The sequence below is a fragment of the Pseudophryne corroboree genome, chromosome 3 (genome assembly GCF_028390025.1).
Source record: "Pseudophryne corroboree isolate aPseCor3 chromosome 3, aPseCor3.hap2, whole genome shotgun sequence".
NCBI lineage: Eukaryota > Metazoa > Chordata > Amphibia > Anura > Myobatrachidae > Pseudophryne > Pseudophryne corroboree.
This window is the reverse complement of record NC_086446.1, coordinates 164,216,067-164,240,901: the sequence shown is the minus strand read 5'-3', so window position 1 is coordinate 164,240,901 and position 24,835 is coordinate 164,216,067. Positions and strand designations below refer to the sequence as shown.

General features: G+C 47.2%; 1 protein-coding gene across 2 annotated transcripts in view; it reads left to right on the top strand.

The window, feature by feature from the left end:
* The window catches only part of SSRP1 (structure specific recognition protein 1), a 115,046-nt gene that overhangs the window by 64,368 nt on the left and 25,843 nt on the right, over positions 1–24,835 (top strand). For both annotated transcript variants that reach the window (XM_063958552.1, XM_063958553.1), the window contains exons 6-7: positions 1,037–1,140; positions 6,030–6,158. In XM_063958552.1, the coding sequence (XP_063814622.1) occupies positions 1,037–1,140; positions 6,030–6,158 (233 nt within the window). The remainder of the gene's footprint in view (positions 1–1,036; positions 1,141–6,029; positions 6,159–24,835) is intronic.

The following is a 24,835-nucleotide window of genomic DNA, read 5'->3' as shown; positions in this document are numbered from 1 at the left end:
TTTGTCCTGTACAAAGTCTATTCATAGTACGGATACCTTGTTGGTTTTTGATTGATGCGCTAAGCATGGCTGACCGGCTTCTAAGGACACGGTGGCGCGCTGGGTTACTGGCGCTATTCGGCAGGCTTATGTTTCTTCGACATTGCCTGTTCCTGATTCATTGAGCGCTCATTGCCTCGAGCTGTTGGAGCCTCTTGGGCTGTTCGCGGTGATGTATCTGTGAGCAGCTGTGTAGAGCGGCGACCGGGTCGTCCGTACATACCTTCACGAAGTTCTACCGTTTTCATGCTTTTACTTTGGAGACTACCTCTGTTGGGCGTCAAATTTTGCAGACTGCTATGCCGTCTGAGTCTCCCTCCTCTACTTAGCTTGCTTTGAGAAGTCCCATCAGTAAGTGCGCAGCGTCCCCCAGATGGATGAAACAGAAATAGGGATTTTTGTTTACTTACCGTAAAATCTTTCTCTGATTCCATCTGGGGGACGCTGCGATCCCTCCCATATGTTTGTCTGGTTTAACCAGTTAATTTTTTTCGGTCTATCTCCTTTGGCTTGGCTAAACGTTAACTGAGGTGCTGGCTAGGCAGGAAGGAGATGGGAGGGGTTAGAGGGGGGAGGAGTCAGGTTTTAATAGTTCTGTGCCAAACTCCACGACCACACACCTCTAACCCATCAGTAAGTGCGCAGCGTCCCCCAGATGGAATCAGAGAGAGAGATTTTACGATAAGTAAACAAAAATCCCTATTTTCTGAAGCCATGGTTGACACTGGGCGCCCACCCTTCCGCTCCTCTCTGCGGTTCTTGGGTGTCTCGATGTCTGTGCCTGTTCAGGTTGGTTTCTCCTTTCCTTTTCCTGGCTTGTAGATTAAGAACTGACTGGCCTGGGGCAGGCTGGGTATAGGGTAGGACGGGCCTCTCCCACTGCACTTGACGTTAACTCCTTGGTGCCTGGTCTGGATTTTACAGGTAAGACAAAAATCTCCTTTGTACCATTCATTAACCTCTACCCTAAATGATCCTTTGTTATTTTTTATTACAGATCAGCCTGGATCCTCCAATTAAGCAGGGGCAAACCCGTTACCACTTCTTAATCCTGCTTTTCGCAAAAGATGAGGACATAACGTTGACCCTCAACATGAGCGAGTGAGTGACTACTGCTTATTTATCAATTTCTGAGCTGCTAGTAACAGCCTCAAATACAGTGTATATGTAAACCATTCCATTCCCTGTCAGAACCAGAGCTTACTTACATGTGCTCTGCATTTGAGTGTAGGTTATTCTGCTATTCGCTCACTTCAGTAACTTTCTGCTATGTATAGGTAAAATGTTGAGTTTATGGTCACAACTTACCTTATTTGCTTAGATCCTATGATCCTATTATAATTGGCATAGCAATATCCCAAGTATCTATACTGAAATTAGGGAGCTCAGATATATCTTTAATGCTCTATAATACAGCTACTCAATGTCTTACAGTAGAAGACTTAGATATTACTATCTCATGAAAATTCTTTAACTATGGATGTTTGTCAGGTTTTGCTACATTCCACAGGGTACGGTATGCCCAGGTTTACTCCCGTCCTCAGCTATTAGAGTCTGGCCGTGTGAAACGGATAACGTTGATTTAGGTACTCCCTCTTGTGGGACTTTTCTGGTCAACCCTGGACCAGGGTTCGCACATCTTGGATCCACGGCTGGATCCTGATCACCCTAAAACGTCTTTCTCGATGGGAGGCTGGTTCTGTCCATCAGACGAGGGAAGGCTCAAGACAGCCAGCTACGCATCAGTGCATTGGACCTCATGGTGGCCTCCAGACCAGCCACCTCCATTAGTTGGCTTTTCCTCGGGAGTTGTCCATTTAACACACGACAGTTGTTGCTTGCTTGCTTGCTTGCTTGCTTGCTTACTCCATCAGATACCACTCTCGGTCGTGGTGTCTTAAGGAATGTAAGCCATGTTTCCGATAAGCAGAGCATTCTCTGTCTGCTCTACCTGCGGAGTTTACCTCAGTCACTGGGACATGTATTCCGGTACGTGGGCCCTCCATCTGGCAGTGTTTTCCTTCTTACAGATAGGTGTCCAGATGATCTTGGTATTCCTTCAGGGACCACAATAACTGTAGTATATTGTTCTTCGGGGTCTCTATCTTGATGTTGGCCTCTACGTCCGAATCCGGTATTTAACCCTCTGCCTCTGCTTTCAGTAGTGGAGAATTGGAAGGCAGACCTTCTTCTAGGGAAATGGTCTTTGCATCCTGAAGTTTTCAAAAGTCAGGTGAAAAGGTGGGTTCAGCTAGAGATCTAATGGTTTCTCTATTCAATAACACGGACAGGTTTTGTTGCAGTCAGGGTCCCATTAGCTCGTCTAATAGATGCTGTGGTTGTAAGTTTGGAAATGTCGTAAAAATGATAACGAAAACAGGTAATTTATAGCATTTATTTTTTTTCGGGGATAGTCCCAGGGGTTCAGTTAGTGCTCGGTTAATTACAGTGGCTAGATGGGTTAGGGTCACAATTCAGTAAGCATATCAAGCAACTAGGATCTTAGCTCATTCTTCTCGTGGACGGTGCGGCATGGAGCTTCCACAGAGCAGTTATGTAGAGCAGCTACATGGTTCTCTGTTCATACAGTCACCAAATTTTACATATTTCATGACACTGCATCCAGGAATACTTCTTTTGGGTGGAAAGTAAGTGTTGTGGTCAGCTAAGGCTGAGCATACCCTCCCATAGGTGCAGCTTTTCTACATCCCCAAGGTCAAGCAGGCTACCCCAGATGAAAAAAGGAGAAAATACGATTTTTGATAATTATAGTTAAAACTTGATCCATTTGTGGGAAACTATGAGCCCTTATTATTTGATAAAGATGTGATTCTGTCCTTATTTTTCTTTATCCTTCCCTTGAGACTTTTTAAGTTCAAACCGAGGAAGGGGTTGGAGGGGAGGAGGTTTTTTTTTTTATACTACCAAAAAAGTACCCCAGATGGACTCTGGTAAAGAGATTTAAGATAAGTACCAAAAATCATATTTATTGCATTTATGCAGTGTTTATATTTTACAAATTTATTTGCCTTTTGTTACTTATTCATTAGCAGCCTTGATATTGTGGAGTTTGTCTATTCATTGGGTTGTTATCTGGTCTAAGAATAATCTCCTGTAATCATACAACTTATTTGCCATAATTTTAAAAAAGTGGCAGGTGTTGTGTAAGATGTTACGAAAAACATTATTAGAGACTGAGTTTGAGGAGACACCAGGACATAAGTTAGCAGAAAGTTATTTAGTCGTACAGGTCATACAGATGGTGAGAGTACCGGATGATGGGTAAATTTGGGTTTCCGCTGAAGTATTTTTTCAGAGTAATAAAGGACCTAGCACTGAGCCTTGTGGTACTCTGATACCCCTTTCACATCGCAACACCGTGCCCCACCCAGGAATTGCAAACGGGTACTTCACAGGTGCAACCCGGCATTGGACCCTTTCACACTGCCCTCCCGACCCAGCAGTATGCCGGGTCGGTGTCTCAGGTGGGGGTGGAGCCGGCATCAGGGGTGAGTGCGGAGGAGGCGCTGGGAGATGACATCATCTGTGCACCGCCTCTCCCTATGCAGTTAACGGGTCTCGGGTCGCATCGACCCGGCAACCCGTTCACACTTCACCTGACCCAGGAATAATACTGCTTTATTCCCAGGTTAACTACCGGGTTAGGCGACCCGGGAGTTCGACCATGGCCCCTTTCACACCGCTCACTGACCTGTGACAACCCGGCAATATACTGGGTTATTTTTACGGTGTGAAAGGGGTACAAGTGATAGAGGGAGCAGAGGTGGATCCAGTGAAACAAACACTAAAGTTCTTGATAAAGTAGGATGAGAACCAGGATAGGACAGTGTCCTGTAGACCTAGGGATTGTAGCGTTTGTGTGAGAAGAGTGTCCCAACAATTTCAAATGCAGCTGAGAGATCCAGCAGAATTAGAAGTAACAACATTTAGATTTAACAGTGATGAAAAATTGATCATCTTAGTTACTGCAGTCTCTCTGGAATGTTGAAATTGAAAGCCTGAATGAAGTGTCCAATAGGCCAAGGCCAAGTGAGGCGTGTTTAGGAGTCTCCCCCAAGAAATAGGAAGCAAGCTATTCGGAACTGAGCAAGAAAACTGAGCAGAGATGAGATTCTAATTTGTTTTGCAGAGTCCACAATGTTTCAGTCGGAGTTGTCAAATAGCCGTATATGTGAGGAACTCGTTGAAAATTACAAGTTTGTGTTTCTGTGGTTATGAGGAAGTTTGGTAGAGTTCAGCAGCAGATATGTTAAAAGTATTAGAGGAGAGCTTGCAAATGATAATCCCTAAGAATAAGGGAGTAGTTTGGGGGGCAAAATAAGAAAGGGGACCATCAACAGGGATGTAGAAATGATTCGATGCTAGAGGATAAGAAATGAGGGAGTCGGGCAATAATTTTAAATTGTTGGTGTGGTCCTGGGGGAAGATAGATCTCAGCAACACATGGAGAGTCAGAAAACTCGGTACGTACTTCCAAAGATCTGAATGTATTAGAACATATGTGTATGTGCAACGTGAGGAAGAGGATTCCTGGCCCAGTGAGGAAGCTGCATGTGAGGCAATGTCTGTGTGTGCCCTGTTTATGTTATTCATCCCAAGTTAAAGGTTTAAGTGCTCGTGGTTGGATGTTAGTTGGAAACAGATTGTAGATCCCACCCCCAGCACAGTTAAAAAAAATAAAAAAAAATAAAAAAATATTCAAGTTTTTGGGAGACGGGATATGTTTTGAGGTTTGCCAGATTCCTAAAATGATGATGATCAGTTGTACATGTATAGGAGTTGTAGGGCGAAATTGCATTTGGTGATTATAGTACTAGCTAATTGAAGCAGATAGGGAAAGATACTGTATATGAAAAGAGGATTGTATGAGGGAGCTTTCATTTTTTGGTAAACGGTTGTGGGTGTTCATTTTAATGAATGCAGGTAGGGAATGTTCATGTGTGTTAATGAGAAGGTGGTGAGGGAGGTAGCATTATGGGTAAAGGGAAAGTGAAGGATATTTTAGTTATAAAGATGCCATGAAAGGAAAGTAAGAAAAAAGTTTTTTGTCCAATATTCTTAAATTCAATAATGTTTAACAAGCTACTAATTCAAATAAACCGAAGACGTTTTTGTCAATACAACGGGTATGGGTCGTTGGGTCGACCCAACCTAGGTCGACCACTGAAGGTCGACATTGCCATTAGGTCGACATGTACTAGGTCAAAAGGTCGACATGAGTTTTTTGGACTGTTTTTGGTGTCGTTTTCTCCACGAAGTGATGGGAAACCCAAATTAGTACACCGCGTCCCCTCGCCTGGCGCGCGAGCTTTAGGCAAGGTGCCTAGCTCCGCTACTGCTTCACTTGGCACATGTTACCGTTCCAATCGTAGTCCACGTGGATCATTAAATATGAACTTTTTTTTAAAAACCTCATGTCGACCTAATGGCAATGTCGACTTTCAGTGGGCGACCTAATGTGTCGACCTAACGACTGTATCCCAATGCAACCATATTCAAATTTGGTAAGTCAAGCCTTCGTACACAAGGCATAAGCACCAGTAATAGAAACAGAGTTTGATGGCAGATCAAAACCACTTGGCCCATCTAGTCTACCCCTTAAATAATGACTTTGCGAGTCCACCTCCCATTTCTGTGTCTACATTTCACAGTCCAGGAGGCCTATATTCAAGTTTAAAGCATTTAAATGACAAAATGTAATTGTCGCTTTGTATACTACAGGAAATTGGCTTTTGTAAGTTGAGGTCCCATGTTGATAGTGTGCAATCCACCATTGAATTTTGTATTTTGCTGTCTGGAATTGGCCTAAGCATATTATCTGATGGATGGTAAATTCGTATGGAGATGGTAAACCCTGTGTGCCTATATCTGCTAACTACGTGAAGGAAAAACGTTCCAGTCTCCTAAAGTCGTCGTCCCGTCCCCCCCCCCTTTAATTAAGAACTTTGTTTTTCTTTTCTGTTTCGCAGAGAAGAAGTTGAAAAGCGTTTTGAAGGAAAACTAAAGAAGGACATGTCCGGCTGTTTGTACGAGATGGTTAGTCGTGTCATGAAGGCCCTTGTAAACCGCAAGATCACAGTTCCTGGAAATTTCCAAGGGTGAGAAATTGACAAAATTACAGTAAAGGATGCCCAGAGTAATAGTGATGAGGCACAGATATGTCAGTGCAAAATATTAGCATCCGTTGCACTCTGTATGCACAGACCTGGCTAGCAGGGTTCTATTAAACCAAATTCAGATGAAATTAAATGATCACTAAATGCTAACCTTTACATTTCTCTTTCATCCATCTGGGGGACGCTGCGTACTTACTAATGGGTTAGAGTGTGTGGGATGGGAGTTTGGAACAGAACCTATAGAAACTAACTCCTCCCCCCTCTAACCCCTCCCATCTTTAGCCTGACTAGCAGATCACCTCAGTTTTAGTTTTGTGCCTGAGGAGTACAGGCACAGATTTCTTCAGTGTAGATTTTAGTTAGGTTTCTGTTTATTTTGATTTTACTTGTGTGCTTAGTCCCTGTTTACGGGAGACAAGTATACTAGGAGTGGGGTTGGTTGGTTAGTTAGTTATGTGTCTCCCACTCTCCAGAGCCTCTAAGAAGCCACCATACTCTTAGTCACTGGGGCTTACTTGATGCAGGATGGATTTCCTAGGAGGCACTGTACTGGTAAGACAGCCACAACCTGCCTGGGCAGCGTTGGGCTGTTATTGCATGTATTTTATTTATAATTGTATTTATTATTGTGCAGCGCTGGTGTATGCGGACCCTCCCCCCTGCTCAGAGCGGACGGAGTGGTTCAGTCCCGCTTCCGCCGCTCGTTTCATGGAAGCCGCGTCTTGTCAGACAGCCGCGTTAGTCATTTCACTGGGGCTTTTACGAAGGTCAGTTGCGTGGGTGGGGAGGCGGTAACCGCGTTGGGACGCAAGAGGATGATGTGTTTGCGCCCTGTTCTCCCGCCCAGCAGCGTCTTCCCGCCGCCGTCCTCACTCTGTGGGGGCGGGACTCGGCTATAGGCGCCATCTTCTATCTCTGCAAGAGGCCATCCGTCAGATCAGCGGGGGATGCTGCGCTGCACATAACACAGTACACGAGGGAGCCCAGCGTCTCACCCTGTTAGTACAGGCGGGGAGCAGCAAAAACAGCAAGTATAACACAGCCCTTTCATATGTTCTGGAGCTCGTATATTCTAAGGGATTCTTTAGTGCTCACACTATTTTCTACAGGGGGTTATACAACAATACAAGACATATTAGAGGGAATTCTTGTATAAGTTTACTTCTCTATAGGACTACTGTAATTTCTCTGACGTCCTAGTGGATGCTGGGTACTCCGTAAGGACCATGGGGAATAGACGGGCTCCGCAGGAGACTGGGCACTCTAAAAGAAAGATTAGGTACTATCTGGTGTGCACTGGCTCCTCCCTCTATGCCCCTCCTCCAGACCTCAGTTAGAATCTGTGCCCGGCCCGAGCTGTTTACACACTAGGGGCTCTCCTGAGCTTCTAGTAAAGAAAGTATTTGTTAGGTTTTTTATTTTCAGTGAGATCTGCTGGCAACAGACTCACTGCTCCGAGGGACTAAGGGGAGAGAAGCGAACCTACCTGCTTGCAGCTAGCTTGGGCTTCTAAGGCTACTGGACACCATTAGCTCCAGAGGGATCGAACACAGGACCCGTCCTCGATCGTCCGGTCCCGGAGCCGCGCCGCCGTCCCCCTTGCAGAGCCAGAAGCAAGAAGAACATCCTGAAAATCGGCGGCTGAAGACGCAGGTCTTCATTAAGGTAGCGCACAGCACTGCAGCTGCGCGCCATTGCTCCCTATGCACACCACATACTCCGGTCACTGATGGGTGCAGGGGGGGGGGGGGGGGCGCCCTGGGCTGCAATTAGAGTACCTTACATTGGCAAACAGCACATAATATAGTCTAAAAAACTATATATGTGCAAAAATCCCCCGCCATAATATAAATATAAGAGCGGGAGAAGTCCGCCGAGAAGGGGGCGGGGCTATCTCCCTCAGCACACTGGCGCCATTTCCTCTTCACAGCTCCGCTGGAAGACAGCTCCCCAGGCTCTCCCCTGCAGTTTCCAGGCTCAAAGGGTAAAAAAGAGAGGGGGGGCACTAAATTTAGGCGCAAACTGTATATGTAAAGCAGCTATAGGGAAAAATCACTTTGTGTTAGTGTAAATCCCTGATTATATAGCGCTGTGGTGTGTGCTGGCATACTCTCTCTCTGTCTCCCCAAAGGACTTTGTCCTGAGGACCTGTCCTCAGTCAGAGCATTCCCTGTGTGTGTGCGGTGTGTCGGTACGGCTGTGTCGACATGTTTGATGAGGAGGCTTATGTGGAGGCGGAGCAGGTGCCGATAAGTGTGATGTCACCCCCTGCGGGGTCGACACCAGAGTGGATGGATATGTGGAAGGTTTTACACGACAGTGTCAACTCCTTGCATAAAAGGTTCGATGACATAACAGCCGTGGGACAGCCGGCTTCTCAGCCAGTGCCTGCCCAGGCGTCTCAAAGGCCATCAGGGGCTCAAAAATGCCCGCTACCTCAGATGGCAGACACAGATGTCGACACAGAGTCTGACTCCAGTGTCGACGAGGACGAGACTAATGTACATTCCACTAGGGCCATCCGTTGCATGATTACGGCAATGAAAAATGTGTTGCACATTTCTGACATTAACCCAGGTACCACTAAAAAGGGTATTATGTTTGGGGAGAAAAAGCAACCAGTGGTTTTTCCCCCATCAGATGAGTTGAATGAAGTGTGTGAAGAAGTGTGGGCTTCCCCCGATAAGAAACTAGTGATTTCTAAAAAGTTACTGATGGCGAACCCTTTCCCGCCAGAGGACAGGTTACGTTGGGAGACCTCCCCGAGGGTGGATAAGGCGCTCACACGCTTGTCAAAAAAGGTGGCACTGCCGTCTCAGGATACGGCCGCCTTAAAGGAGCCTGTGGATAGAAAGCAGGAGGCTATCCTGAAGTCTGTATATACACACTCAGGTACTATACTGAGACCTGCTATTGCTTCAGCTTGGATGTGTAGTGCTGCAGCAACTTGGTCCGATACCCTGTCAGAAAATATTGATACCCTCGACAGGGATACGATTTTGCTAACCATAGAGCATATTAAAGACGTCGTCTTATATATGAGAGATGCACAGAGGGATATTTGCCGGCTGGCATCTAGAATTAATGAAATGTCCATTTCTGCCAGGAGAGTATTATGGACTCGGCAGTGGACAGGTGATGCGGATTCTAAAAGGCACATGGAGGTTTTGCCTTACAAGGGTGAGGAATTGTTTGGGGATGGTCTCTCGGACCTCGTTTCCACAGCAACAGCTGGGAAGTCGACATTTTTACCTCAGGTTCCCTCACAGCCTAAGAAAGCACCGTATTATCAGGTACAGTCCTTTCGGCCCCAGAAAGGCAAGCGGGTTAAAGGCGCGTCCTTTCTGCCCTGAGGCAGGGGTAGAGGAAAAAAACTGCACCATACAGCCAGTTCCCAAGAAAAAAAATCCTCCCCTGCTTCCATTAAGTCCACCGCATGACGCTGGGGCTCCAATGGTGGAGCCTGCTGGTGCGGTGGGGGCCCGTCTCCGGAACTTCAGCGACCAGTGGGTTCGCTCACAGGTGGATCTCTGGGTTCTACAAGTGTTATCTCAGGGATACAAGCTGGAATTTGAGACGTCCCCCCCTCGCCGTTACCTCAAATCAGCCTTGCCAGCTACTCCCCAGGACAGGGAGGTAGTACTGGCGGCAATTCACAAGCTGTACCTCCAGCAGGTGATAATAAAAGTTCCCCTCCTTCAACAGGGACGGGGTTACTATTCCACAATGTTTGTGGTACCGAAACCAGACGGTTCGGTGAGACCCATCTAAATTTGAAATCCTTGAACACTTATATAAGGAAGTTCAAGTTCAAAATGGAATCGCTCAGGGCGGTTATTGCAAGCCTGGAAGAGGGGGATTACATGGGATCACTGGACATCAAGGATTCTTACCTACATGTCCCCATTTACCCACCTCACCAGGTGTACCTCCGTTTTGTGGTACAGGACTGCCATTACCAATTCCAGACGTTGCCGTTTGGTCTGTCCACGGCTCCGAGGGTATTTACCAAAGTAATGGCCGAAATGATGATACTCCTTCGAAAGAAGGGAGTTATAATTATCCCGTACTTGGACGATCTCCTTATAAAGGCGAGGTCCAGGGAGCAGTTGTTGGTCGGAGTAGCACTATCTCAGGAAGTGCTACAACAGCATGGCTGGATTCTGAATATCCCGAAGTTGCAGCTGGTTCCTACGACGCGTCTGCTGTTCCTGGGTATGACTCTGGACACATAACAGAAGAAGGTGTTTCTCCCGGAGGAGAAGGCCAAGGAGTTGTCATCTCTGGTCAGAGACCTCCTAAAACCAAAACAGGTGTCGGTGCATCACTGCACGCGTGTCCTGGGAAAGATGGTAGCTTCTTACGAGGCAATTCCATTCGGCAGGTTCCATGCAAGGATCTTTCAGTGGGATCTGTTAGACAAGTGGTCCGGATCGCATCTTCAGATGCATCGGCTGATCACCCTGTCCCCGAGGGCCAGGGTGTCTCTGCTGTGGTGGCTGCAGAGTGCTCATCTTCTCGAGGGCCGCAGATTCTGCATACAGGACTGGATCCTGGTGACCACGGATGCAAGCCTCCGAGGTTGGGGGGCAGTCACTCAGGGAAGAAACTTCCAAGGACAATGGTCGAGTCAGGAAGCTTCCCTACACATAAATATTCTGGAACTAAGGGCCATTTACAATGCCCTAAGTCAGGCAAGACCCCTGCTTCAAAACCAGCCGGTGCTGATTCAGTCAGACAACATCACGGCGGTTGCCCATGTAAACCGACAGGGCGGCACAAGAAGCAGGATGGCGATGGCAGAAGCCACAAGGATTCTCCGATGGGCGGAAAATCACGTGATCGCACTGTCAGCAGTGTTCATTCCGGGAGTGGACAACTGGGAAGCAGACTTCCTCAGCAGCCACGACCTCCACCCGGGAGAGTGGGGACTTCATCCAGAAGTCTTCCAGCTGATTGTAAATCGTTGGGAAAGGCCACAGGTGGACATGATGGCGTCCCGCCCAACAAAAAGCTAAAAAGATATTGCGCCAGGTCAAGGGACCCTCAGGCGATTGCTGTGGACGCTCTAGTGACACGTGGGTGTACCAGTCGGTTTATGTGTTCCCTCCTCTTCCTCTCATACCAAAGGTAGTGAGGATAATAAGAAAGAGAGGAGTAAGAACTATACTCATCGTTCCGGATTGGCCAAGAAGGACTTGGTACCCGGAACTACAAGAAATGATCTCAGAGGACCCTTGGCCTCTGCCTCTCAGACAGGACCTGCTACAGCAGGGGCCCTGTCTGTTCCAAGACTGACCGCGGCTGCGTTTGACGGCATGGCGGTTGAACGCCGGATCCTGATGGAAAAGGGCATTCCGGTTGAAGTCATTCCTACGCTGATAAAAGCTAGGAAGGATGTGACAGCAAAACATTATCACCGCATATGGCGAAAATATGTTGCTTGGTGTGAGGCTATGAAGGCCCCAACAGAAGAATTTCAGCTGGGTCGATTTCTGCACTTCCTACAGTCAGGAGTGACTATGGGCCTAAAATTGGGATCCATTAAAGTCCAGATTTCGGCCCTGTCTATTTTCTTTCAAAAAGAACTGGCTTCACTGCCTGAAGTTCAGACGTTTGTTAAGGGAGTGCTGCATATTCAGCCCCCTTTTATGCCCCCAGTTGCACCTTGGGATCTCAACGTTGTGTTGGATTTCCTAAAATCACATTGGTTTGAGCCACTTCAGACCGTGGAGTTGAAATATCTCACGTGGAAAGTGGTCATGCTTTTGGCCTTGGCTTCGGCTAGGCGTGTGTCAGAATTGGCGGCTTTGTCATGTAAAAGCCCCTATCTGATCTTCCATATGGACAGGGCAGAATTGAGGACTCGTCCCCAATTTCTCCCTAAGGTGGTATCAGCGTTTCATTTGAACCAACCTATTGTGGTGCCTGCGGCTACTCGGGACTTGGAGGCTTCCAAGTTGCTGGACGTAGTCTGGGCCCTGAAAATCTATGTTTCCAGGACGGCTAGAGTCAGAAAAACTGACTCTCTGTTAATCCTGCATGCACCCAACAAGCTGGGTGCTCCTGCTTCTAAGCATACTATTGCTCGCTGGATCTGTAGCACGATTCAACTTGCACATTCTGCGGCTGGACTGCCGCATCCTAAATCAGTCAAAGCCCATTCCACGAGGAAGGTGGGCTCTTCTTGGGCGGCTACCCGAGGGGTCTCGGCTTTACAACTTTGCCGAGCTGCTACCTGGTCGGGATCAAACACGTTTGCAAAATTCTACAAGTTTGATACCCTGGCTGAGGAGGACCTTGAGTTTGCTCATTCGGTGCTGCAGAGTCATCCGCACTCTCCCGCCCGTTTGTGAGCTTTGGTATAATCCCCATGGTCCTTACGGAGTACCCAGCATCCACTAGGACGTCAGAGAAAATAAGAATTTACTCACCGGTAATTCTATTTCTCGTAGTCCGTAGTGGATGCTGGGAGCCCGTCCCAAGTGCGGACTCTCTGCAATACGTGTATATAGTTATTGCTTAACTAAAGGGTTTTGTTGTGAGCCATCTGTTCATGAGGCTCATTTGTTGTTCATACTGTTAACTGGGTATAGTTATCACAAGTTGTACGGTGTGATTGGTGTGGCTGGTATGAGTCTTACCCTGGATTCCAAATCCTTTCCTTGTAGTGTCAGCTCTACCGGGCACATTTCCCTAACTGAGGTCTGGAGGAGGGACATAGAGGGAGGAGCCAGTGCACACCAGATAGTACCTAATCTTTCTTTTAGAGTGCCCAGTCTCCTGCGGAGCCCGTCTATTCCCCATGGTCCTTACGGAGTACCCAGCATCCACTACTGACTACGAGAAATAGAATTACCGGTGAATACATTTTTATTTCTCTAACGTCCTAGTGGATGCTGGGAACTCCGAAAGGACCATGGGAAATAGCGGCTCCGCAGGAGACTGGGCACAACTAAAAGAAAGCTTTTAGACTACCTGGTGTGCACTGGCTCCTCCCACTATGTCCCTCCTCCAAGCCTCAGTTAGATTTCTGTGCCCGGCCGAGCTGGATGCACACTAGGGGCTCTCCTGAGCTCCTAAAAAGAAAGTTTATTTTAGGTTTTTTATTTTACAGTGAGACCTGCTGGCAACAGGCTCACTGCATCGAGGGACTAAGGGGAGAAGAAGCGAACCTACCTGCTTGCAGCTAGCTTGGGCTTCTTAGGCTACTGGACACCATTAGCTCCAGAGGGATCGACCGCATGGAACTGGCCTTGGTGTTCGTTCCCGGAGCCGCGCCGCCATCCCCCTTACAGAGCCAGAAGCAAGAAGAGGTCCGGAAAATCGGCGGCAGAAGACATCAGTCTTCACCAAGGTAGCGCACAGCACTGCAGCTGTGCGCCATTGCTCCTCATGCACACTTCACACTCCGGTCACTGAGGGTGCAGGGCGCTGGGGGGGGGGGCGCCCTGAGCAGCAATAAAAACACCTTGGCTCGCAAATATATCACAATATATAGCCCCAGAGGCTATATATGTGATAATTACCCCTGCCAGAATCCATAAAATAGCGGGAGAAAAGTCTGCGAAAAAGGGGCGGAGCTATCTCCCTCAGCACACTGGCGCCATTTTCTCTTCACAGTGCAGCTGGAAGACAGCTCCCCAGGCTCTCCCCTGTAGTTTGCAGACTCAAAGGGTTAAAAAGAGAGGGGGGGGCACTAAATTTAGGCGCAATATTGTATATACAAGCAGCTATTGGGAAAAATTCACTCAGTTATAGTGTTAATCCCTAAATTATATAGCGCTCTGGTGTGTGCTGGCATACTCTCTCTCTGTCCCCCCAAAGGGCTGTGTGGGGTCCTGTCCTCAGTCAGAGCATTCCCTGTGTGTGTGCGGTGTGTCGGTACGGTTGTGTCGACACGTTTGATGAGGAGGCTTATGTGATGGCAGAGCAGATGCCGATAAATGTGATGTCGCCACCTGTGGGGCTGACACCAGAGTGGATGGATAGGTGGAAGGTATAAACCGACAGTGTCAACTCCTTACATAAAAGGCTGGATGACGTAACAGCTATGGGACAGCCGGCTTCTCAGCCCGCACCTGCCCAGGCGTCTCAAAGGCCATCAGGGGCTCAAAAACGCCCTCTCCCTCAGATGGCAGAGACAGATGTCGACACGGAGTCTGACTCCAGTGTCGACGAGGTTGAGACATATACACAATCCACTAGGAACATCCGTTACATGATCCCGGCAATAAAAAATGTGTTACACATTTCTGACATTAACCCAAGTACCACTAAAAAAGGGTTTTATGTTTGGGGAGAAAAAGCAGGCAGTGTTTTGTTCCCCCATCAAATGAGTGAATGAAGTGTGAAAAAGCGTGGGTTCCCCCGTTAAGAAACTGGTAATTTCTAAAAAGTTACTGATGGCGTACCCTTTCCCGCCAGAGGATAAGTTACGCTGGGAGATATCCCCTAGGGTGGATAAGGCGCTCACACGTTTGTCAAAAAAGGTGGCACTGCCGTCTTAGGATACGGCCACTTTGAAGGTACCTGCTGATAAAAAGCAGGAGGCTATCCTGAAGTCTGTATTTACACACTCGGGTACTAGACTGAGACCTGCAGATAGTGCTGCTGCAGCGTGGTCTGTAACCCTGTCAAACAGGGATACTATTTTGCGAACATAAGACGTCGTCTTATATATGAGGGATGCACAGAGGGATATTTTGCCGGCTGGCATCCAGAATTAATGCAATGTCCATTCTGACAGGAGGGTATTAGAGACCCGACACTGGACAGGTGATGCTGACTTTAAAAGGCACATAGAGCCTTATAAGGGTGAGGAATTGTTTGGGGATGGTTTCTGGGACCTCGTATCCACAGCAACAGCTGGGAAGAAATTTTTTTTACCTCCGGTTTCCTCACAGCCTAAGAAAGCACTGTATTATCAGGTACAGTCCTTTCGGCTTCAGAAAAGCAAGCGGGTAAAAGGCGCTTCCTTTCTGCACAGAGACGAGGGAAGAGGGAAAAAGCTGCACCAGTCAGCCAGTTCCCAGAATCAATATTCTTCCCCCGCTTCCTCTGAGTCCACCGCATGACGTGGGGGCTCCACAGGCGTAGCCAGGTACGGTGGGGGGCCGCCTCAAAAATTTCAGCGATCAGTGGGCTCGCTCACAGGTGGATCCCTGGATCCTTCAAGTAGTATCTCAGGGGTACAAGCTGGAATTCGAGGCGTCTCCCCCCCGCCGTTTCCTCAAATCTGCCTTGCCGACAACTCCCTCAGGCAGGGAGGCTGTGCTAGAGGCAATTCACAAGCTTTATTCCCAGCAGGTGATAGTCAAGGTGCCCCTACTTCAACAAGGACGGGGTTACTATTCCACACTGTTTGTGGTACCGAAACCGGACGGTTCGGTAAGACCCATTTTAAATTTGAAATCCTTGAACACATACATAAAAAAATTCAAGTTCAAGATGAAATCGCTCAGGGCGGTTATTGCAAGCCTGGAGGAGGGGGATTACATGGTATCCCTGGACATCAAGGATGCTTACCTACATGTCCCCATTTACCATCCTCACCAGGAGTACCCCAGATTTGTGGTACAGGATTGCCATTACCAGGACTGTCCACGGCACCGAGGGTCTTTACCAAGGTAATGGCAGAAATGATGATACTCCTTCAAAAAAAGGGAGTTTTAATTATCCCGTACTTGGACGATCTCCTTATAAAGGTGAGGTCCAAGGAGCAGTTGTTGGTCGGAGTAGCACTATCTCGGGAAGTGCTACAACAGCACGGATGGATTCTATACATTCCAAAGTCACAGCTGGTTCCTACCACACGCCTACTGTTCCTGGGGATGGTCCTGGACACAGAACAGAAAAAAGTGTTTCTCCCGCAGGAGAAAGCCAAGGAGCTGTCATCTCTAGTCAGAGACCTCCTGAAACCAAAACAGGTATCGGTGCATCACTGCACACGAGTCCTGGGAAAAATGGTAGCTTCTTACGAAGCAAAATTCCATTCGGCAGGTTCCATGCAAGAACCTTTCAGTGGGACCTCTTGGACAAGTGGTCGGGATCGCATCTTCAGATGCATCGGCTGATAACCCTGTCTCCAAGGACCAGGGTATCTCTACTGTGGTGGCTGCAGAGTGCTCATCTTCAAGAGGGCCGCAGATTCGGCATACAGGACTGGGTCCTGGTAACCACGGATGCCAGCCTTCGAGGCTGGGGGGCAGTCACACAGGGAAGAAATTTCCAAGGACTTTGGTCAAGTCAGGAGTCGTCCCTACACATAAATATTCTGGAACTGAGGGCCATTTACAATGCCCTAAGTCTGGCAAGGCCTCTGCTTCAAAACCAGCCGGTACTGATCCAATCAGACAACATCACGGCAGTCGCCCATGTAAACCGACAGGGCGGCACAAGAAGCAGGATGGCGATGGCAGAAGCCACAAGGATTCTCCGATGGGCGGAAAATCACGTCTTAGCACGGTCAGCAGTGTTCATTCCGGGAGTGGACAACTGGGAAGCAGACTTCCTCAGCGGACACGACCTACACCCGGGAGAGTGGGGACTTCATCCAGAAGTCTGCCAACTGTTGGTAAACCGTTGGGAAAGGCCACAGGTGGACATGATGGCGTCCCGCCTAAACAAAAAAACTAGATATTGCGCCAGGTCAAGGGACCCTCAGGCAATAGCTGTGGACGCTCTAGTGACACCGTGGGTGTACCAGTCGGTTTATGTATTCCCTCCTCTGCCTCTCATACCAAAGGTACTGAGAATAATAAGAAAACGAGGAGTAAGAACGATACTCGTGGTTCCGGATGGGCCAAGAAGAGCTTGGTACCCAGAACTTCAAGAAATGATATCAGAGGACCCATGGCCTCTACCGCTCAGACAGGATCTGCTACAGCAGGGGCCCTGTCTGTTCCAAGACTTACCGCGGCTGCGTTTGACGGCATGGCGGTTGAATTCCGGATCCTAAAGGAAAAGGGCATTCCGGAGGAAGTCATTCCTACGCTGATAAAAGCCAGGAAAGAAGTAACCGCAAACCATTATCACCGTATTTGGCGAAAATATGTTGCGTGGTGTGAGGCCAGGAAGGCCCCAACAGAGGAATTTCAGCTGGGTCGTTTTCTGCACTTCCTACAGTCAGGAGTGACTATGGGCCTAAACTTGGGTTCCATTAAGGTCCAGATTTCGGCTCTGTCGGTTTTCTTCCAGAAAGAACTGGCTTCACTGCCTTGAGTTCAGACATTTGTAAAGGGAGTGCTACATATTCAGCCCCTTTTGTGCCTCCTGTGGCACCTTGGGATCTCAACGTGGTGTTGAGTTTCCTAAAATCACATTGGTTTGAGCCACTTAAAACTGTGGATTTGAAATATCTCACGTGGAAAGTGGTCATGTTATTGGTCTTGGCTTCGGCCAGGCGTGTGTCAGAATGGGCGGCTTTGTCAGGTAAAAACCCTTATCTGATTTTCCATATGGATAGGGCAGAATTGAGGACTCGTCCCCAGTTTCTCCCTAAGGTGGTATCAGCTTTTCACTTGAACCAACCTATTGTAGTGCCTGCGGCTACTAGGGACTTGGAAGATTCCAAGTTACTGGACGTAGTCAGGGCCTTAAAAAATTATATTTCCAGGACGGCTGGAGTCAGGAAAACGGACTCGCTTTTATCCTGTAGGCACCCAACAAAATAGGTGCTCCTGCTTCTAAGCAGACTATTGCTCGCTGAATTTTTAGCACAATTCAGCTGGAGCATTCTGCGGCTGGACTGCCGCATCCTAAATCAGTAAAAGCCCATTCCACGAGGAAAGTGGGCTCATCTTGGGCGGCTGCCCGAGGGGTCTCGGCTTTACAACTTTGCCGAGCTGCAACTTGGTCAGGGGCAAACACGTTTGCCAAATTCTACAAATTTGATACCCTGGCTGAGGAGGACCTTGAGTTCTCTCATTCGGTGCTGCAGAGTCATCCGCACTCTCCTGCCCGTTTGGGAGCTTTGGTATAATCCCCATGGTCCTTTCGGAGTTCCCAGCATCCACTAGGACGTTAGAGAAAATAAGATTTTACTCACCGGTAAATCTATTTCTCGTAGTCCGTAGTGGATGCTGGGCGCCCATCCCAAGTGCGGATTGTCTGCAATACTTGTATATAGTTATTGTTAACTAAAGGGTTATTGTTATGAGCCATCTGTTGAGAGGCTCAGTTATGTTTCATACTGTTAACTGGATATGGTATCACGAGTTATACGGTGTGATTGGTGTGGCTGGTATGAGTCTTACCCGGGATTTAAAATCCTTCCTTATTGTGTCAGCTCTTCCGGGCACAGTATCCTAACTGAGGCTTGGAGGAGGGTCATAGTGGGAGGAGCCAGTGCACACCAGGTAGTCTAAAAGCTTTCTTTTAGTTGTGCCCAGTCTCCTGCGGAGCCGCTATTCCCCATGGTCCTTTCGGAGTTCCCAGCATCCACTACGGACTACGAGAAATAGATTTACCGGTGAGTAAAATCTTATTTTTTTTCTTTGATATTCATTACTTGCTGATGCATTTAACAATGGCCAGTAAGCCAGACAGATCTGCTAAAGGGAAAGCAGGCTCAGCTGTGTATTTTGCTTGTTATCATTGTGGCTCCAAGCTTTCAAAGGGTAGCACCGATGCGGGTTCTCTCTGCACGGCGTGCTCCATTACACCTGACATAGAGCAGCCTAGTGTGTCTACAGATCAGTCTGTCCCTCTATGCGCCAGGAACATGGCCGAGACTATTGCTGATTTACACCAATCACAGTCAAGTACTGATTCTGGTCAATCTAATGTGGAACCTCCATGGGCAAGAAATATGGACAAAAGTCTTTCAGACTTAGCACAGTCTATTAACAAGTTTGTCGCTATCATATTCCCAGGAGAGGAATTAGATTCGGTAGCCACCCACCTGGAAGAGGGCGAATTGGACTCTGAGTGGGAGGATGCTTCCGCTTGGAAAGAAGAGGAATTGTCTTCCTGTTCAGGTGTCAGGTTATTGATAGAGGCCATCCGTCAGACTCTTAATCTTCAGGATATGGTGGAGGCGGAGACTTCGTCGGGCTTCTTCAAACGCCAGAAAAGACATGTAACGGTCTTTCCTTCATATACACATTTTGCAGAGATTTTAAAAGTGCCTTGGCTTAAGCCGGACTCCCGCTCCTAAAAAAAAAAAAAAAAAAATAAATATCTATAAACATTTGCAGAGGAAGATACAAAAGTTCTGGGAAACTGCTCCAAAGAAAAATGCTCCTATCTCTCATTTGGCGAAGGCTACGGTAATCCCTTCGGTACAATCTGACGTTGAAGGATTCGACAGATCGGCAGATTGAAGCGATTCTTAAGTACATTTTTTACCTTATCGGGTATTTCTCTGCGTCCAATTTTAGCTAGTGCCTGGGTCCTTAAAGGAATTGATGACTGGCTAGCTCAAGTGATTTCTGGTATGCAGTCGGATGACCCGTCAGAGGCTATTCAACTAGCTGAACAAATTTCTGAGGCTCTAGCTTATGTTGGGGACCCCTTGTTGGACTCGGCCTCGCTACAATCACGTGTATCTACTCTAGTGGTCACGGCGAGGCGTTGACTATGGCTACGTGTTTGGAACGCAGATTCTGATTCAAAACAGAGCTTGACAGCCATTCCGTTTGAAGGTGAATTTCTTTTTGGTCCGGAACTTAAAAAGATTATTTCCGACACTACGGGTGGCAAGAGCCCGTTTCTTCCAGTTGCCTCTCAAAAATCAAAGGAGGCGAAATTTCGGTCTTTTCGTACTCAAAGCAGGGGTGGTGTCCAGTCCTTTCGAGCCTTTTCACGATTTCCACACAGAAGTGCATACCGTGGTAGAGGCGCACAGGCACCTCATAGACCGGCAGTCAAGCCTACCGACAAGCCTGACGCGGGGAGCAATCAGGAGGGATCCTTGGTGGTGAGAGGATTACTACAGTTCAAAGACAGGTGCCTCCTGTCACATCCAGATCGGTGGGTGACAGGGCTCATAACCCAAGGTTACATTTTGGACCTCAAGGAACCTGTTCCACACTGTTTTCTTTCGTCGCTCCTCTCCCAAGTGATGCCTCCAGGCGACAAGCACTCATTTGGGCAACTTACACACACTTACAGCAAGGAGTAATTTCTTCAGTTCCCAAATTTCAGGAGGGTCGGGATTTTACTCCAGTCTTTTTCTAGTAAACAAAATCAGACGGTTCATTTCGACCCATTTTAAACCTAAAATGCCTAAATCCGTGTCTTTCCACCCACAGATTCAAGATGGAATCGATGTGTTCGATTATCTCGGCCATGGAACCGGAGGAGTATTTGGCATCTATCGACATAAAAGACGCATACCTTCATATTCCAATTTGGTCGGGTCATCAACAACTGTTGAGGTTCGCACTAGGCCCTTGGCATTTCCAGTTTCGGGCTCTTCATTTCGGTCTTTCCACGGCCCCTCGGGTATTTACAAAAATATTGGGTCACGTGGTGGCGATCCTCAGATGTCAGGGGGTCAACATTACTCCTTACCTGGACGATTTGTTGATAAAGGCTCCGTCACCGGACCTTCTTCAACATATACAACGCACCACGGACACTCTCCAATCCTTCGGATGGATTGTGAATTTCCGGAAATCTTCCTTGATTCCCTCTCAGGAGATGATTTTCCTAGGTCTCCTGTTCGACACAGGACGTCAGAAGGTTTTTTCTTCCTCAGGGCAGTCTTCAGGATCTGCAATCTAGAGTCTGCTCCCCGTTACAATTGCCAGGGGTCTCGGTCCCCCGATGTATGCAGGTGTTGGGCAAGATGGTGGTGACGTTCGAAGCAGTACCATATGCCAGATTCCATGCTCGGGCCCTTCAGGCTCGGATTCTGGGCTCTTGGACGAGTCCACAATTGTGCCGGCTGTCGGTTCGGACTGGACAGTCTCTCCATTGGGGGCTTCACAGTCCCAATATAACCAAGGGTGCACCGTTCGCTGTTTTGTCTTGGATGATGGTCACCACAGACGCCAGCCTAGTCGGTTGGGGGGCGGTGTTTCAATCTCAGCACTTCCAAGGTCTCTGGAACGGTCAAGTATCGATGTTACCGATCAACATTCTCGAGTTAAGAGCAATTCGATATGCTCTACTTCAGGTACAAAACGGAGTCCAAGGTCATCCAGTGCGCATTCTATCGGACAACGCCACGACGGTGGCTTACATAAACAAACAGGGCGGAACTCGCAGTTGGAGAGCCATGCAGGAGGTCGCCCATCTCCTACAGTGGGCAGAAAGGTGGGTTCCGACCATCTCCGCAGTTCACATTCCAGGAGTGGACAACTGAGAAGCGGATTTCTTAAGACGTCACACGATTCATCCGGGAGAATGGGAACTTCATCAGGAGGTCTTTCTGGCCCTGGTGTCTCTGTGGAGACCACCCGACATCGATCTCATGGCATCCTGTCTAAACCGAAAGCTACCTCGGTATGGTTCGCGAACTCAGGACCCTCGAACTCAGGACCCTCAAGCAACACTAATCGATGCATTAACTGCTCTGTGGCAATTTCGACTGGGATATGTGTTTCCACCAATAACCTTGATACCGCGTTTACTTCAACGCATCCGGAGAGAGGGTTTTCCGGTCATTCTTGTAGCACCAAACTGGCCTCGTCAGTGGTACACTCTTCTCCGCAGCATGGTGACCAAGAAACCGTTCCATCTGCCCCTGCGACCCGATCTCCCGTTACAAGGTCCTTGTCACCATCACGATTTAAATCGTCTGGCTTTGACGGCTTGGTTCTTGCATCCAGCATTTTAAGAGCAAAAGGGTTATCTCGACTGGTGGTGAAGACTATGCTTCAGGCTAGAAAACCAGTCACCTCTCGTATTTATCACAGAGTATGGTGTATTTACATTGCTTGGTGTGAAAGACGTGGGTTATCACCGCACCTCTTTCGTTTACCTCGCCTGTAATCCTTCCTTCAGGATGGTCTGACTAAAGGACTTCGTTTTTCTTCCCTTAAGGGACAGATGTTGGCATTGTCGGTTCTTTTTCAGAACAGATTGGCTCTCATTCCGGAGGTTAAACATCCCTTCAGGGTGTAGTCAGGATTCAGCCTCCTTTTGTTCCTCCGGTTCCACTGTGGGATTTAAATCTGGTTCTTCAGGCGCTCCAGAAGCCTCCATTTGAGCCGCTGGACTCTGTTGAGCTTCCCTATCTTTCTCTAAAGTTTTTCTCTTGGCCATTGCTTCGGCCAGCCGTGTTTGCAATAGCGGCGCTTTCTTGCAAACCGCCTTTGTTGGTCTTTCATGAAAATCGAGTGGTCTTACGTACGAAGCCTTCCTTCTTGCCAAGGGTTGTCAGCTTTCCATATGAATCAGGACATAGTCCTTCCAGCGTTTGTTCCGGACTCTTCTGGACAGGATTGTCATTTAGAGTTTAGATGTTGTTAGAGCCTTACGAATTTATTTGTCCCGTACTAAGGATATTCGTCGTACGGATACCTTGTTGGTTTTGATCGATGCAACCAAGCGTGGCTGGCCGGCCTCTAAGAACACGGTGGCACGCTGGGTTACTTCTGCTATTCGGCAGGCTTATATTTCTTCGGCGTTGCCTGTTCCTGACTCATTGAGGGCTCATTCGACTAGGGCTGTTGGAGCTTCCTGGGCTGTTCGCGGTGGTGTTTCCGTCGAGCAGCTGTGTAGGGCGGCGACCTGGTCGTCCGTGCATGCCTTCACTAAGTTTTTTACCGGTTTCATGCTTTTGGTTTGGAGACTGCCTCTGTTGGGCGTCAAATTTTACAGACAGCTATGCCGTCTGTATCTCCCTCCTCTCATTAGCTTGATTTGGGAAATCCCATTAGTAAGTACGCAGCGTCCCCCAGATGGATGAAAGAGAAAAAGGGATTTTTGTTACTTACCGTAAAATCTTTCTCTGATTCCATCTGGGGGACGCTGCGATCCCTCCCGTAGTTTTGTCTGGTTTATTGGTTCTGTTCTGTCTCTTCTGGCTTTGCTAAACGTAAACTGAGGTGATCTGCTAGTCAGGCTGGAGATGGGAGGGGTCAGAGGGGGGAGGAGTTAGTTTCTATAGGTTCTGTGCCAAACTCCCATCCCACACACTCTAACCCATTAGTAAGTACGCAGCGTCCCCCAGATGGAATCAGAGAAAGAGATTTTACGGTAAGTAACAAAAATCCCTTTTTTTTGGATCTGAAGGAATTCTACATGGTTTAGTGTGATTCTGACCATATACTGCACTGCTGTCAATAAGTACATTTTAATTATGACCCTGACTCCCCCCTCCCCTTTACGTGTGACTGAAGTGACCTCATCATTAGGACTGTGTACTAATATGGTCTGATGCAGGTCAAATCGCTCTCTTTCAGTAAATTGAGCTACTTTACATTGAAATCCCGTCCCCTATGTTTGATTTTACCTATCCATATATTGAACTTCTACATAAAAAAGTGAAAGACTACACACCGTTGCAGAAGCAGCTCCTTGCTAACATGGTGACTTGTTACAGAAAGGAAAAAAAATCACTATTGTCAGCTTTTTATGTATCAACCATTCTTGATTCAGTAATGCAGTGTTTGGGGTTTTTTTTTCTAAACAATAGTGTCTATGACTTGGCTCTGAGCCATTTGTGGAGACTATAGTTTGCATACGTCACATACACAGATCTGTTATTCATTCATTTTATTTACTATCCTATTTAAAGAGGCAAGTGGATAAAGGTGTCACGTTTAGAAGAAACTGATATTTAGAGTGAAGATAAATTATTCCATAGCTTTTTTTACGTACACAAATTTTCACTTTAGAAATTCACATGAATCTTACACTGTAGTCACTATATTTGAAAATGGGTTACGGTGATCCCTAGGTAATACCAATGTTACTGTGATCCCTAGATCATAACACCTCCATCCATTAGAAAAACTACTTTTTAAAAAAAGATTGTTACATAATACCTTCATCCACTCACGTCTTCATTTATTGAAATTCTTGGAGCAAAATGTCTTATCTGTGAAGTAACTTAAGCATCCACATTTCCACTGTCTGTTCACTTACCATCTGCAAGGTTCTAAAGGCAAACAGTGCAATACCGAAGACTAACAATGGGATGCAAAACTTTGTCTCCCTTTCATCTTTCCTTTGAGATTTTAGCAGGAATACTTTACTGTATTCGTAAGTTATTATGACTAACCTGCATCAGTCGGTCAGTCTCAAATATATCCAGACAGGACCTATTTATTTAATTTCTGTCCTTTTTTATTGTGCAGTCAGGGACAATAGAAGTGCGTGCAGGGGGTTTAATATCAAGTGAGAGCTCCATAAAATCTTTATTCAAGTTCTAGTAAAATATATGACGAGACAAACAAATTTTTTAAATAGTTGAATAATTGGATTGGACAGCTATAGCCCAGCAACGGTACAGATAATCTAGTTATCGCATTTGATTTTTTTTTTTTATTATTTTGCAGTTGAATGAACCATATATAATGGTTCCCTAATTTGCGCATTTACTGTATGTTTTTTCATAAACTCATACCTAGAACCTAAATGGGCATTAACAACAAATTACAAATCCTAGAGATCCTATCACAGCCATCACTTAACTATATAGGCAAACAAATACATTTTATATTAACAGGAGAAGCAACCTTGTTCAGCGAGGTTACAGATGG